The sequence below is a fragment of the Bidens hawaiensis genome, unplaced genomic scaffold (assembly GCF_021521415.1).
Source record: "Bidens hawaiensis isolate Kalapana, Puna unplaced genomic scaffold, B.hawaiensis_p1.1 tig00025381_1, whole genome shotgun sequence".
Classification (NCBI taxonomy): Eukaryota; Viridiplantae; Streptophyta; class Magnoliopsida; order Asterales; family Asteraceae; genus Bidens; species Bidens hawaiensis.
The window spans coordinates 275,001-287,635 of record NW_027494054.1 but is presented as its reverse complement, the minus strand read 5'-3'; the positions used below and the strand labels follow the sequence as shown (position 1 = coordinate 287,635).

The window sequence follows — 12,635 nt, the reverse complement described above, 5'->3', positions numbered from 1 at the left end:
ACTTCTGCGTCTTGAATCTTCTCCCAGAATCAGATCTCGAATCCCATCGAAAGTAATATTTGTAGACGAACTACAAACTGCAGTCACTGTTTGCGACCAACTGTCGGGCAAAGAGGATAATAACAAGAGGCCTTGAACTTCATCATCAAACTTAATGTCAACTGACACTAAGCGGGACAAGATCGAATTAAGATTATTGATATGAGTTGTAACTGACCCACCCTCTTTCATTCGAGTTGTCACTAGCTCTCTGATAAGATAGACCTTATTCGCTGCCGAAGGCTTCTCATACATGTTGGATAGTGCGTCCATCATACCACGGGCTGTGGTTTCTTTCATGACGTTAAACGCCACATCTTCCGACAACGACAATGTAATGCAAGCCCTAGCTTTCTTGTCTAACTTCTTCCAATCTGCTTCTGACAACTTTTCTGGTTTTTCATCCTCAAGCACTACATCCAAGTCTTTCTGACAAAGTAGTGCCTCAATCTGCATCTTCCACCAACCGAACTTCTGTCCGTCAAACTTCTGTATCGAAACTTTTCCGTCTTCTGCCATGACAATGACTAAAACGAAAAACTGGATAAAACAGAGACAAACACAGCAATCGCACGGGCCTGAACTTAACAACTGTTCAACTGAACTCTGTTAAACAATCAACCTATTTAACGTGCAGCGGAATAACGAACTGTAAATCAGAAACCGAAACTTTAAACTGAAACGATAAACCTGACAAACGCGGTTGGCACTGGTTCTAAGTTTCTTTAAATTTCTTCTGACTTGAAACTGTTCTTCAACGAAAATAGGATCTTGATTCGTTGTTATTGACTCGTACTTTGCAAAGTAGGATCTCGACTCGCAAAACTTCTGCCTTCTTTTCAACCTTCCGGTCGATCGCTGGATACGTCGGCTAGCTGCCAACACCGAAAACCTAGATCGACAACCTGAATCTGACCTGTGGCAACTGGTGGCAGCGAAACCCTAGCAGCAGTTAGCGGTAACGCGGCGGAACCCTAGCCCCGATCACTGGTGCGGCAGCGACACGCGGAACTGGTTCACCGTGTTCTTCGTGTGATCCGAACCTAAGCTCTAGATACCACTTGTTAGGATTAAACGCACACACGAAACCGAACACACACACGAAAGCAATAAACAAACACGATGATTTAACGTGGTTCGGTCTAAACTGACCTACGTCCACGGGTGGCAACTAGGTATATCTTTATTGAGTGACAAATATTACAAGTACATAATGTTGTTTATATAGAGACTGAACTAGGGTTAGTAAATTATTATGCAAGAAATCTAAACCGGGCCGGGCTTGGGCCCGACCGCCCACACCCGTCTCCTCTTTTGACTTCATATAATAAACCGGGCCAACAAGGCCTACGAACCCAACATGATGAACTGTCTTCATTCGTGGACTCTAACGATAACTTATCTCGTGGCAAAGCAGCATCCATTTACTTAATTCCTATTTCCTGATATCTGACACAAGAAAAATCATACATTTATATAACTGATCATTGCAACTTTCAGAATTGAAATCAGATAATAATAATAATAATAATAATAGTAATCATGTAATCAGTTAAATGTTATGTAACTTTAAAACCTATCTCACTAATCAGCTACACTTAGATACCAAATATTATTCAAATAATACAACAAGAGTAGCAAATTACAGTATCACTAAACAGTTGAAAATAATGAGCAATAGCTAATTAATCAGACCTAAATCTACATAACGATATTAAATAATCAATCATTACTGATAGATTGATTATTAGTAAGTGTGTATCGGCTGTTCAAAAAAAAAAGTAAGTGTGTATCGAACTCCTCATCTTCAATAGCCGACGCCTCATAATGAATTTATTGGGTGATAAATAAATACCTAGATGCACGCCTACAGCCTGTGCTAACCGGTCCCGAACCAAAACCGGTTATTAACCGAACCGATTGACACCCTTGCTTGGAAACCGGTTATACATATTTGACCTCGAACCGATTTAAAACCTGATTGATAATTGTAATGGGTTAGCCGTTTATTTTCTAAATAGGTTTTAGATGTTTAGGTTTGGTTACATCGTCTCTTAATCTCATAACTAATGCTCTTTAAAACGTAAAACCGTTTATCTCAGCCAACTCTCAACCCAATTTGAACTAGTGGCTTGGGTTACTGAACCTTTGCCAGGTCCTGCCTAACAAAATTGATTTATCTATTTTAAATATTAAAAATTGAAATAATTATTAACTGACTAGAAATGTTAAAATACTAGTAGACGAAGAAGCAATCGAAAATGGAATTTGAGGTCTTAAAACAGATGATGATGAAGAATCACTAGTTTCTGACTCGGTATACTGACTATTCAAGACAATCTGGGCTGACAACACTGAAACAAATACCAAACAGATTCCAGTCCACCCAGAACCTAATTAATCGTGCAATTAGTGAGTTGATAATAAAGTGGTAAAAGGAAACAAACACCTATCTCTTTGATATCCCACAGAAATCTAATTAATATTGAATAAGTTATTGAGGTAGCAGGAATAAAGAAGCAAAATCTGATCTGCAGACTAATAATAACAACTAGCAGCATGCAAAATTGAGAAAAAGAAAGCAATGATGCATAGAGATATGTCACACATAGAAATCTGATCATAAAAGTTTGCATCTTCAACAGTAATAAACGAATTGATGTTTTATAAAGAGAAATAATAAGAATGAAGAATAAAAGAAGAAAGAAAAGAAAAATCTCAAACCGGAAAGCTTCAAACTTTACCCTTTCCTGATCGTAAAACCTTTCAATTGCTGACTCTCTTCCCCCCACCCTTCTCAGCCGCCGTAAAAAACATACTATATATATATATATATATATATATATATATATATATATGTGTGTGTGTTTCTTCATCATTGTGGGCCTATAATAATAATAATAATAATTCATTTAAGTCCATCATGGTACGGTTCGGTGTGGTTTTTGACTAAAATCAAATCTAAAACCAAACTTTCGGTTTTATGATTTTTTAAAACCGTTCGGTTTTGGTTTTTGTTTTTGGGTTCGGTTCGGTTTTGAATGCGGTTTTTTCGGTTTTGCTAATCGAGCCAAAACATTTGAGAAAAAAAAAAACTTGACCCAAGATATTGAAATTGGGCATGATATTTTTTTTCTTTAAATTAATGATTAATAGAATATTGAATATTTGGGCTTCAAATATTAAAAGCTAATAAAAAATACATTTAAAATCAAAAATCAAAATCAAAATCAAAATCAAAAACTAAAATTACTAGTATTATTAGTTATTAACTATATATATGTAGCAACCAAATATATTTGTTATTAACCATATGTTAAACAAATGGTCACCGGTAGATTTTGTTTTAATGGTTATTTCAATATATTATGGTTATTTCAAAATTTTTGGTTATTTCGGTTCTTAACAAAATACAAACCGAACCAAAACCAATATTTCGGTTTCTGCTAAAGTTCAAAACCGAACCGTCGGTTTCTAATTCGTTTGGGTTTTTCGGTTCGGTTTTTTTGGTTTTATCGGTTTCGATTCGGTTTTTTCGGTTTTGTGCACACCCCTAAACTGAGGTGATGTTTGTGATTCCTTATATTCTTCTTCGCCGTTTAACATTTTTACCTACTCAATAATTAAAAAGATTGCTAAGAGATAAAAAGAATAGAAGCCTGCTAGATATATAATAGGGTTGGTAAGATTGGTTAAATATTTTGAATTTTGGACGGCTAAATGAAAAAAAAAAGACGGCTACGTGAAGATTTAGCCTACAAGCCGAGTTGGAGCCGGCTAAGTGAATAGACACATATCCCGAAGCCGGATAAGAGTCAAGGATGTCGGCTAAATAACCATAGATGTAGACTAAGTTTAGCCGCCTTTGACACGTGTCGATTTTTTATAGGCTAAAGGTGGGTCCCGTTTACTTTTCATAAAATTCTGTGTCCATAAAGTGGCGTTTAAGGCTTAGTTGCCTTAGTCGGCTTCGCTGACGTGTCACTTGTTATTGATCAATAACTCAATGATTGGAACAATATAGGCTAAAATAGGCATGTCTATTTTGGAAACAAATTGGTCAAAGTTGTTTATTTTGGTAATTTCCCCTTCTTATTTTACTCTATGAAGGATGAATAAGTCCTTTTTATGTTTATTTATGGTGTGTTTAGGATTGCTAATATAAGTGAAAAAGAACTTATTGTTAAAAGGATTTATTAACTTATGAGTTTATTATAAAAAGTTTTCAAAAAAAATGTTTAGATTAGCTTATGTGTTTGGAAAAACCAAAATGACTAAAAAGGACACTCTTTTTTAAAAAGAGTGTAATAGATTTTGAGGGTTAGAGGGGTGTAACAGGTAAATCAAACCTATTAAGTTAATAAGTTACATATTCCTACTTTTCAAAACCCCTTTATTTTGCCTTCTCCATAAATTAAAATCATAAGGCCTTATGGTTTGTCAAACACCTTATATACCTAATTAATTTTTCAAAAAAGTTTATAAGTTATAAGTTGATGAAAATAAAATCCCAAACACACCCTTAGTGTTTGAAAACCAATAAATCCTTTTAACTTTCTCCTTATCCATAAGGCTAAAAAATGGGTTTTGAATAGGTTGGGGCATGGTAACTTATCTTCTCACCCTTCCATTCCACCAGTTCCCTTTAACACTTCCGCATACTCCCTGCCATGGATCATTATTCCACCCAGCTAGCTCTCTTTAACACCCAGCTCTCTTCAACCCTAAACCCTACTTTGATCATTGAATTCACTCCCCTAAAACACACCCAACTCATCGATTAATTGAATTCAAGTATCTGCCACTCTCAACTACCCCTGCTAACATTGAATTCACTCATATAATCTTCTTAATATGAACCTTCTTCATCTCCTTCTATCAAGAAAACACACGGTGGTGTCCAATTCGAAAAACACAGGTCACCAGGTTTGTAAAATTCGATTGTAAGTCCATTTGATTCTCATGTAATTGGTGTTTAAATCCGTTTGCGAGTTATTTAGTTGAAACATGTTTGGTGTTTTGGTGATTTTAGTAGTCTTGGATTTAAATTAAGTAGCATTGGGTTTATGTTTATGGAGTTTATGAAGTTTGATGTTTTAATTACTACTAGTCTTATTAGATTTTATGTTTATGTTGTGTTATTAGATGCATATTATGTTTTGTTGCAAAAATCTTATATGTGTGACACATGTTCATATGTAAAAATATGTTCATTATATTGAATAATAATATTACTATTAATATTAATTAATATAATAATAACATGACAATAATAATAATATTCAACACTGATTTTGTGACCCAACTCTTACGTTTTTTCCATTTTATTAAATATTAATAAAATTAAAGAAAAGGAAAATCATGACAAATAAAATTTGTCAGAAGTTTGCTTAGCTCATTGACTCTTGAAACCCTATAAATTCATATAAGAACCACTTTTAGACAATGATTTTATAAAAATCAATCCAAAACCAATTTATACTTTTCTATCCATTTGAGGAGCTTAATATAGCCATATGTTTCACTCATAAGTAGAAAGCCCTATTAAGTTGTACGTGAAACTATATTTGTGTTGTAAAAATAATTTACAAATTGTTTTAGAGTCAACAGTTACCAGCATATCGTTACCAGCATATCGTTGGCGTATTTTCAAACTGTTTTACATAAAATCCATAAGGTTAGACCATACAAGCAAAAAAGAACAGAATATTGAAAATATAGTCATTAGATGTTAGCTGATGGCTCAGATGTTTGAAATTATGAAATAATGTAAATTATATTTTCTCAAACATGATTTGTAAATATCAAACGGGTATTTAGATCTCAAGATTTTATTAAAATAATATTATAAAAACTTCAACTAAAAGAACGCAACTCTAATACATTTACAAAACCGGTACCAACTATTGGTCATACGTCCAGGTGTGACATAATTAATGGGCTTGAAAGGGGTCATTAGTATAAATTCTAAAACCCTTAATCCATAATAACCATTTCACCATAATTACACATTAAAACACACACTTAAGCACCCATCTCTCCTAAATCAATATCTCTGATTTAAGAAGTAATCATTTCATTGGGTAAATCTCATCATTCGTGCAAGAACATGTGAAATGATCAATATCAATCAACATTCACAAATCTCAGATCTAGTACGTGACACCAAAGGTATGTTTGATAGAAAAAAATGTGGCTTAGATAAGCTTATGGTATGTTTGGTTGGAAGTAATGGAATGGAGGGGGAATAGAATGGCAGAATGAAAAGAATGAACAATGGAATGAAAATGTTCATTATTATTCATTTGTCTTGTTTGATTAATATATGAGAATGAAATGAATAATTACTTTATGTTATTTGGTATCCAAAAAAATTGTATGAATGAAATAGAAATAATGAAAACATTTCTATCTCAGAATATATCTTTTTACAAAAAAAAAAGATATAGTTCACAGCATGTATCCAGCCCAAAAAGTTTAAGTAAAAAGGGCAGCACGAAACTCGTATCAGTCCGTATGCAATGTGTATATATTAATCAACAATAAGTTATTGGACAACAATGTAACATTTGTTATGGGCATTGTGTACTCTAAGTGCTGACCAATGTGTTTGGTTATGGCGAATAAAGTTTCTTTTTATAGAAAGTTTACACTTAAATACTTTCATAATATTGGTGTTGTGTGGGTAGGTATTATAGTTCAACTTCTGAGAGTTAGTTAGCTCAATTCAGTTGTTGGGTTTCGATAAAGTTTTGATTTTCGGAAGGTTCGGGACTTCGGTTGGCTTTCGGGTTACCGTATGACCATCAAAGCTATTCAACTTATTTATATCAGTAGCATAATCATTTTTGTTCGAAATCAGGTCATGTGATTTAGAAAAGTTAACAATACCTGATAACCGGTGTTGTCGGGTATTATAGATATGTCTTGAATATATTGTTTACACAAACCAATACCCTTGTAATTAAAACATAAAATTTTCTAGGAACATGTATATAATAAAAATAAGTTATTTCCAGGTCTGCTATTTCAGTAAGTTTAGTGTTGTGCAGGTTTAGTTCCCGCTCTTTCGGGGTTATTTTGGCAAAAACCGAGTTAAAGATTTAGCTAGTTTTTGTAAATAAGTGAATGCTTAAATTATGATTTTATTGACTTATATTTATTGTCAAAAGTCAGAAACAACATATCTTTTGTATTTTTCAAAATGCTTGTTCGATTTACGTCGGTTTTACCGTAACTCGCGTTTAAACGACCATCATTGACAAAAGGTGTGTTGTATCTATCAAAAATGTTTTATACCATTACGATAAAGTGTTTTAAATATAACTTTCTGGAAAAATATACATTTTTATATTTTTGAAGCATTTAAGTCTTTAAAAGCCGTCCCATTCGGTTTTAAATGACACAACACTCTTAAGCTTGTAAACGGGCCCCTTTTGTAAGTTCATTGTCCCTTAAACATATCATAGCTTAGATAAACACAAATCCAGGATGGTTCAGTGATACCATCCCACACGAACCGAATCATGATGCCGGGGTTTACTTCCTCTTTAGGCAAGTAAACTACCTTATTCTTAATTCTAATCGGGTAGCGGAAATTATAGCGACGGAGGACACATTCTCAATTCTTTTGTCAGAATGGTACCTCAAAGAATAAAGAATGTTTGATTTTCTTCTTTAATATCCAGCGGGCAATGGGAACTAGATGCCAACGAGCGGCACATCATTGAAATTTGACAACCTCACCCCCTTTCATTGAAGTAGGGGAGTGTAGTCGGATGGAAAGATCGAGTGTGATCGCATGATCGACAAGTTCAGACTCTTTTCTGTCAATTCGGCTGTATTGTCTCATTTCTATATCAAAATCGAAAATGTATTGAATTCTTCGATATAAGGGCTTCTCTTAAAAGAGGCATAGGAACAATGTCCCGAAACTGAAGATGGGACTGAAAGCTGCCATACGAGATTAGAGAATAGAAAGAAGGGTTTCAAGCAAGAAAGGGTTCAATGAATGTTGCAGTTCACGATGCATAGCTTCCAACTAGCTCGGAAAGGCAAGAACCCTACTTTAGGGGTATAGCTTAAAAAGAGAGGTTGATACTTAGTGCTGCCATGGGATGCGGACAGGATTGGGAAAGGCCAAATCCGGAGTTCAGAGGTCTCCATTTCATTTGGTAGGCGAAGAACCAGAACCGACAATACGATTCAACTGGAGGAAGGTTGGCATAAAGATAAAGCAGAAGTCCCCTTTACTAGTAGGGGGAGTGGGATCAGAGTTGAGGAAGACTTTGCGACGTGGTTGACCATAATAGGTGAGCCTTTGAATCAGGCCTCCCAGCTTGGTTGAGGGTTCCGTGCAGTGGAAGTGAGGTTCCGTCTCACCATTCAGATTAAGCCTTGGACTTCCTTCTTCTACTCAGTTAGCGGGAACGAAAACTCTCCCTTCCAGTCTAGGTGTGAAGTTCATCCTATCAACAGGTGGAAGCCGCTCTGTTGTCAGGTTGTCTCCTGCCCTTACATTTTACCAGGCTAATGAAGATGACTTCCCTTGCCACAAACAAAGCAAGCAAAAAGTCCTAGAAATGCAACGTATTGCTTCGAACGCTACTATGCCAAGTGAACTTTTAGGAGGCGGGCAATGCCATTAGAAAAGAAGGAACTTTGTATAACAAGAAAGAAATTCTCTTTTTTTTTCCAGAAATTGCGTAAGAAATGTAAGAGCCTTACCTTTTCTTTGAGCTCTCTCTTGCTTCAGTAGCTATTCTTCTTAAAACATGCAAGTCGAACGGGGAGCTAGCCAGAAGGAAAAGAGGCTTCTGGCTAGGCTGGTCTCACTGGAGAGTTTTGACGCGGTGGTGTACATGTAGCTCCGATAGCATGCAGCCGCAAAAGCAAATCTAAATAGAATAGAATAGAATATATATATATATATATATATATATTGAAAGTGTTCTGTAGGATATCTAGGTAGCTAATCTTTACTTAACTCGACTCAAGCTTTAGTTCACGTCAGGCAATGGTTTGGTTTTGTTGATCTAATGGATGTCGAGAAAGGGTTATTAGTGTTCCGTGTGTGTAATAATTGGATCTAGTGAGCGTACTGTCTGACCTAGTCCACTCAAGGCAAGCAAATGTTTTTGAAAAGCAGATAGTTCACGGTGCTCGTTCTATAGAAAACTTGAGAAGTAGTATGCCCGATTCACCTCACCACAAAAAAAAAAGAAAAAAAGCAAAATGACAAACTTCTGTAAAAAGGTTTCATCTTCAGTGTCTAAAGTGTCTAACTTCTGTAAAAAGGTTTCATCTAAGGTGAGAATGACTTGCTTTCGCGCATTCTTTCCGGTTCTTTTATTCATCGCTCTGATGATGCATTTCTATCTTCTCTGTCATGTTATGGGGAATCTCATTTTTTTTTGATGTTATCTCGAAGGTAGCGGGGACGAAGGCCCTCTCTTTGCTTTTTGGCAAGATGGGCTGCTCCTCGGCTCTGGCCTCAGTGATAGGCTGTGCTTTTCGAGCGCTCGTCACTGCGGGGGTCGGAGCCAATATGATGCCGTCGGGTGGGGAAATAATCCCTTCTAATTCAGGTTCCGGGGGATCATCACACTCGAAATCCTGGACGGAAGATTCGTTCTCGATAGGAGTTTTGATGGAGCCATTTCCCGAAACATCAACGGAGGGCGCCTCAACCGCTTCTGCCGATGCAGGGCCCGTACCCCACGGTAATGCAGTTTCGAATTCGACGGAGGGGCCAGCTAGCCCCGGTCGCTTTCCATATGAAGCTGATCAGCTGATCGGGGGCGATTCCGTCTCGTCCATCCAACGACGACTTTTGGCTTCTAAGCCCTTTCCTAGTGCCGAAGAAATCGACTTCGCCCATATGCAAGCGGAAGACCTCTTCAAGGTCAAAGTTCATATCATTCGGCAAATGGAGGGTCTTGATCCGACCGGGGATTGGATGCGGCAGGGGGCTCGCGCTCTCGACTCCCCCAATAGCTCTACAGGGGAGTCGTCTCTGGAAAGGCTCTATAGCCTTTTAGACGATCTCAGTCGGAAGGGGAAGCGCTCTAAAGCTTTTTTCTCATTGAGCGAAAAAGTCGCCCTGAGAAAAGGGGATCTCGATGAAGGGTCTTCCGCATAGAGGTATCAACGCTTTCTTGTCCCTATTAATAAAGCATCCCCTTTTTCTTTGCTCTTTCGGAACCGGTACAGAAATGGGTGCTTTTGGGTGTGGGAAAGCTGGTAGGGCCCAGTAGTTTGAGTAACTAGCCTCTAAGGTTAGTGAGGTTCCTGCTATGGTGACTTTCACTATAGTGGGAAGAAGACAGGTGGGAACGAGCAGAGCGAGAGCAAAGCAAGTTCCAGTGGTGGGTTGTCTTCCTGGTCCTATTTCAATCTTTTTCATGGTATGGAACTCACTTCACTTCATACCTGCAATAGAGGAAAAGCTGCGGTAATGCTTACTCTCCTGGTCAATAGGGCTATTCAAACCAATCCCCCCAAGCTGTTACTGTAAGAGCTGTAGATCTTATCCTATAAAGAAGCTCAACCAGTTGCCGGTACTCTTTCATCAGCTGTGGGATGCTTAGACGGTACTAGTGCTTTAGTAAGCGGTGCTCCCTTTCTGTGTTGCAATTACCGCTGCAAAATAGTCATCCCTAAAAGAAGCTGTTTTCAAATTAAAATAGGTTGCTTTTAGAATAGGTTGTTCTCGAATAAGCTATTTGAAAGATAAATAAATGCATTTAGTTCTTTGGGAATGGGTCTGCGCGCAGGGGCTCTTTTTAGCACTTTTAAGGAAGTGAAGACGAATAGTCGACTTTGTTGCTGCTTGACTGCTTTCATCTCCTGATGTCAGAAAAGGTGTTCTATCACATTCTTTTAGCTGCAAGGGGACCGTCAGGTTGTAGTGGTTGAAGTAGAGCCAAGCAGCTATGGACTAAGCGAGTCAAATAACGCTGGTGCGAACCATGTTGGATGACGGGTGAGGGTGAATGTCATTCAGCTCGACTGAAAGAAAGGAAAGGGATTCGTTTATCAACTCATTTAGTTGAACATAGTGAAACTAAGAAGAGGGATGGATTATTCGCCTTACCCACATGCAGGTGACATTTTCGAGCAGGGCGTTGTAGCTTCCCTTCCTTCCTCAGGTGAATGTGCTAAGGTAGGCCCTTTTGACCCTTTAGGAGGAAAGAAAGTTAGCTGGTACGGGCGGACCCAGAAAGAAGAGAGGAGGGTTCACCACCAGTCAAGAAAGGAAAAAGTTGGTTCAGCATTGCAAGCGCAACTTCTCGCCTAGATTGAGATCCTTGGATAGAAGATCTCAATGCGACCGCTTCGTTATAATATCAAAGCTTCTTTCCACTCTTTTCCCGGGTGGAGCTTCTTTAAACGCAGCAAGCCCCGCGAGTAGTCGAACAAATGAGAGGTTGTCGACGAAGGGGTCAAAGGTTGCGCTTGCGACAATCCGAAGGTTGCGCAAGACCCCTTCAACCTCGCCCGCGTGTTAGCTTGCTTGTACTATCGCTCGCTTGCCTGACCTGCTTTCTGGCTAGCTTCTTTATGGCAAGCGCTACCGTAACCTAGCTAGCGCTACATCTATATGGCGAGCCCACGTCGCCTTCGTCTCCTATTGTATTAGCCTTCTTCATAAGGCAAGCACTACCCGTCGCTTGCACTACATTGTCTGACGATAACCTTACCTGACCGCTTCCGCTCTGACTGAGCTGACCGTCGCACCTGACTTCTATATCCCATTATCCAAAGATATCCTTCCTTATCGTTGCCGGTCTAAGCAGAAGATTGCTAAGTCAGATGTCCGGTGAACACATTCGTAATGAGTATTGGTCTATTAGGTGTACTAGGAAGGAAGCGAGGTACTGAGTTTAGCATCGACAAGTGGATCTTTATTCTAAATGATATGGGAGACAGTCAAAGCATCAGTCTCAGCATCAACAGAAGAAAAGGACTGACCGACCGCCGCCGTTCAAGAGAGATCCCGGAGGCTCGAACTTTTTGCTAGCTTTGAAACATGGGCCGAAGGAAAGAGGAAGACCAAACAAAGTCGCGGTCAAAGCAAAGAAAAAGATGCCAAAAAAGATTCACTTTAGCTTCTAGCTCGCTTAGTGTAGGTTGCTTGCAACGGTAGCATTAACTAGGCAATCAAGGCAGGTCGAACAGAGTCAGTTCTAGGGTGAAGATCCTCAGATGGAAAAATAGATTGAGCTGGCTAATCACTTGATGACCCGGTGGAGAATGGGAACAGAGAGTCGCTCCCATAAACGAATGAAAGGGACTCCTGGTCCTGATCGAACCAGAGATTCTGACAACCGGAGGAATCGGCAGAAAGAGATGGGTCGAATACTGGAATCTGCCCAAAAGTCCTGACTTTTTCGAGGCAGGGCTTTGATCCGTATCTAGCAACTCCTCGAACTACTGGGTGCGACATATTCATGGACTGACAAAGCGAACTCTCAATTTGATCAGGAGAGCCTAGAGATCTCTCTATCTTTCCCCAAATTCCGACTAGCGCGGTTCTTTTTCTCGACCAATTTTCATTTTTTCTTTCTTTTTCAGCCGACTTGAAAGGTGATCTC

General features: G+C 38.4%; 1 protein-coding gene across 2 annotated transcripts in view; it reads right to left on the bottom strand.

Moving 5' to 3' along the window:
- The window catches only part of LOC143571473 (nicotinamide/nicotinic acid mononucleotide adenylyltransferase-like), a 46,575-nt gene that overhangs the window by 4,439 nt on the left and 29,501 nt on the right, over positions 1-12,635 (bottom strand). The window contains exons 1-2 of one of the 2 annotated variants that reach the window (XM_077056888.1): positions 2,784-2,822; positions 1,400-1,488 (exon numbers count right to left, since the gene is read on the bottom strand). In XM_077056888.1, coding sequence (XP_076913003.1) covers positions 1,400-1,463 — 64 coding nt within the window. In that variant the 5' untranslated portion in view covers positions 1,464-1,488; positions 2,784-2,822. Of the gene's footprint in view, positions 1-1,399; positions 1,489-2,783; positions 2,823-12,635 lie in introns of those variants that run through there. The other variant, XM_077056887.1, reaches the window with a different exon arrangement.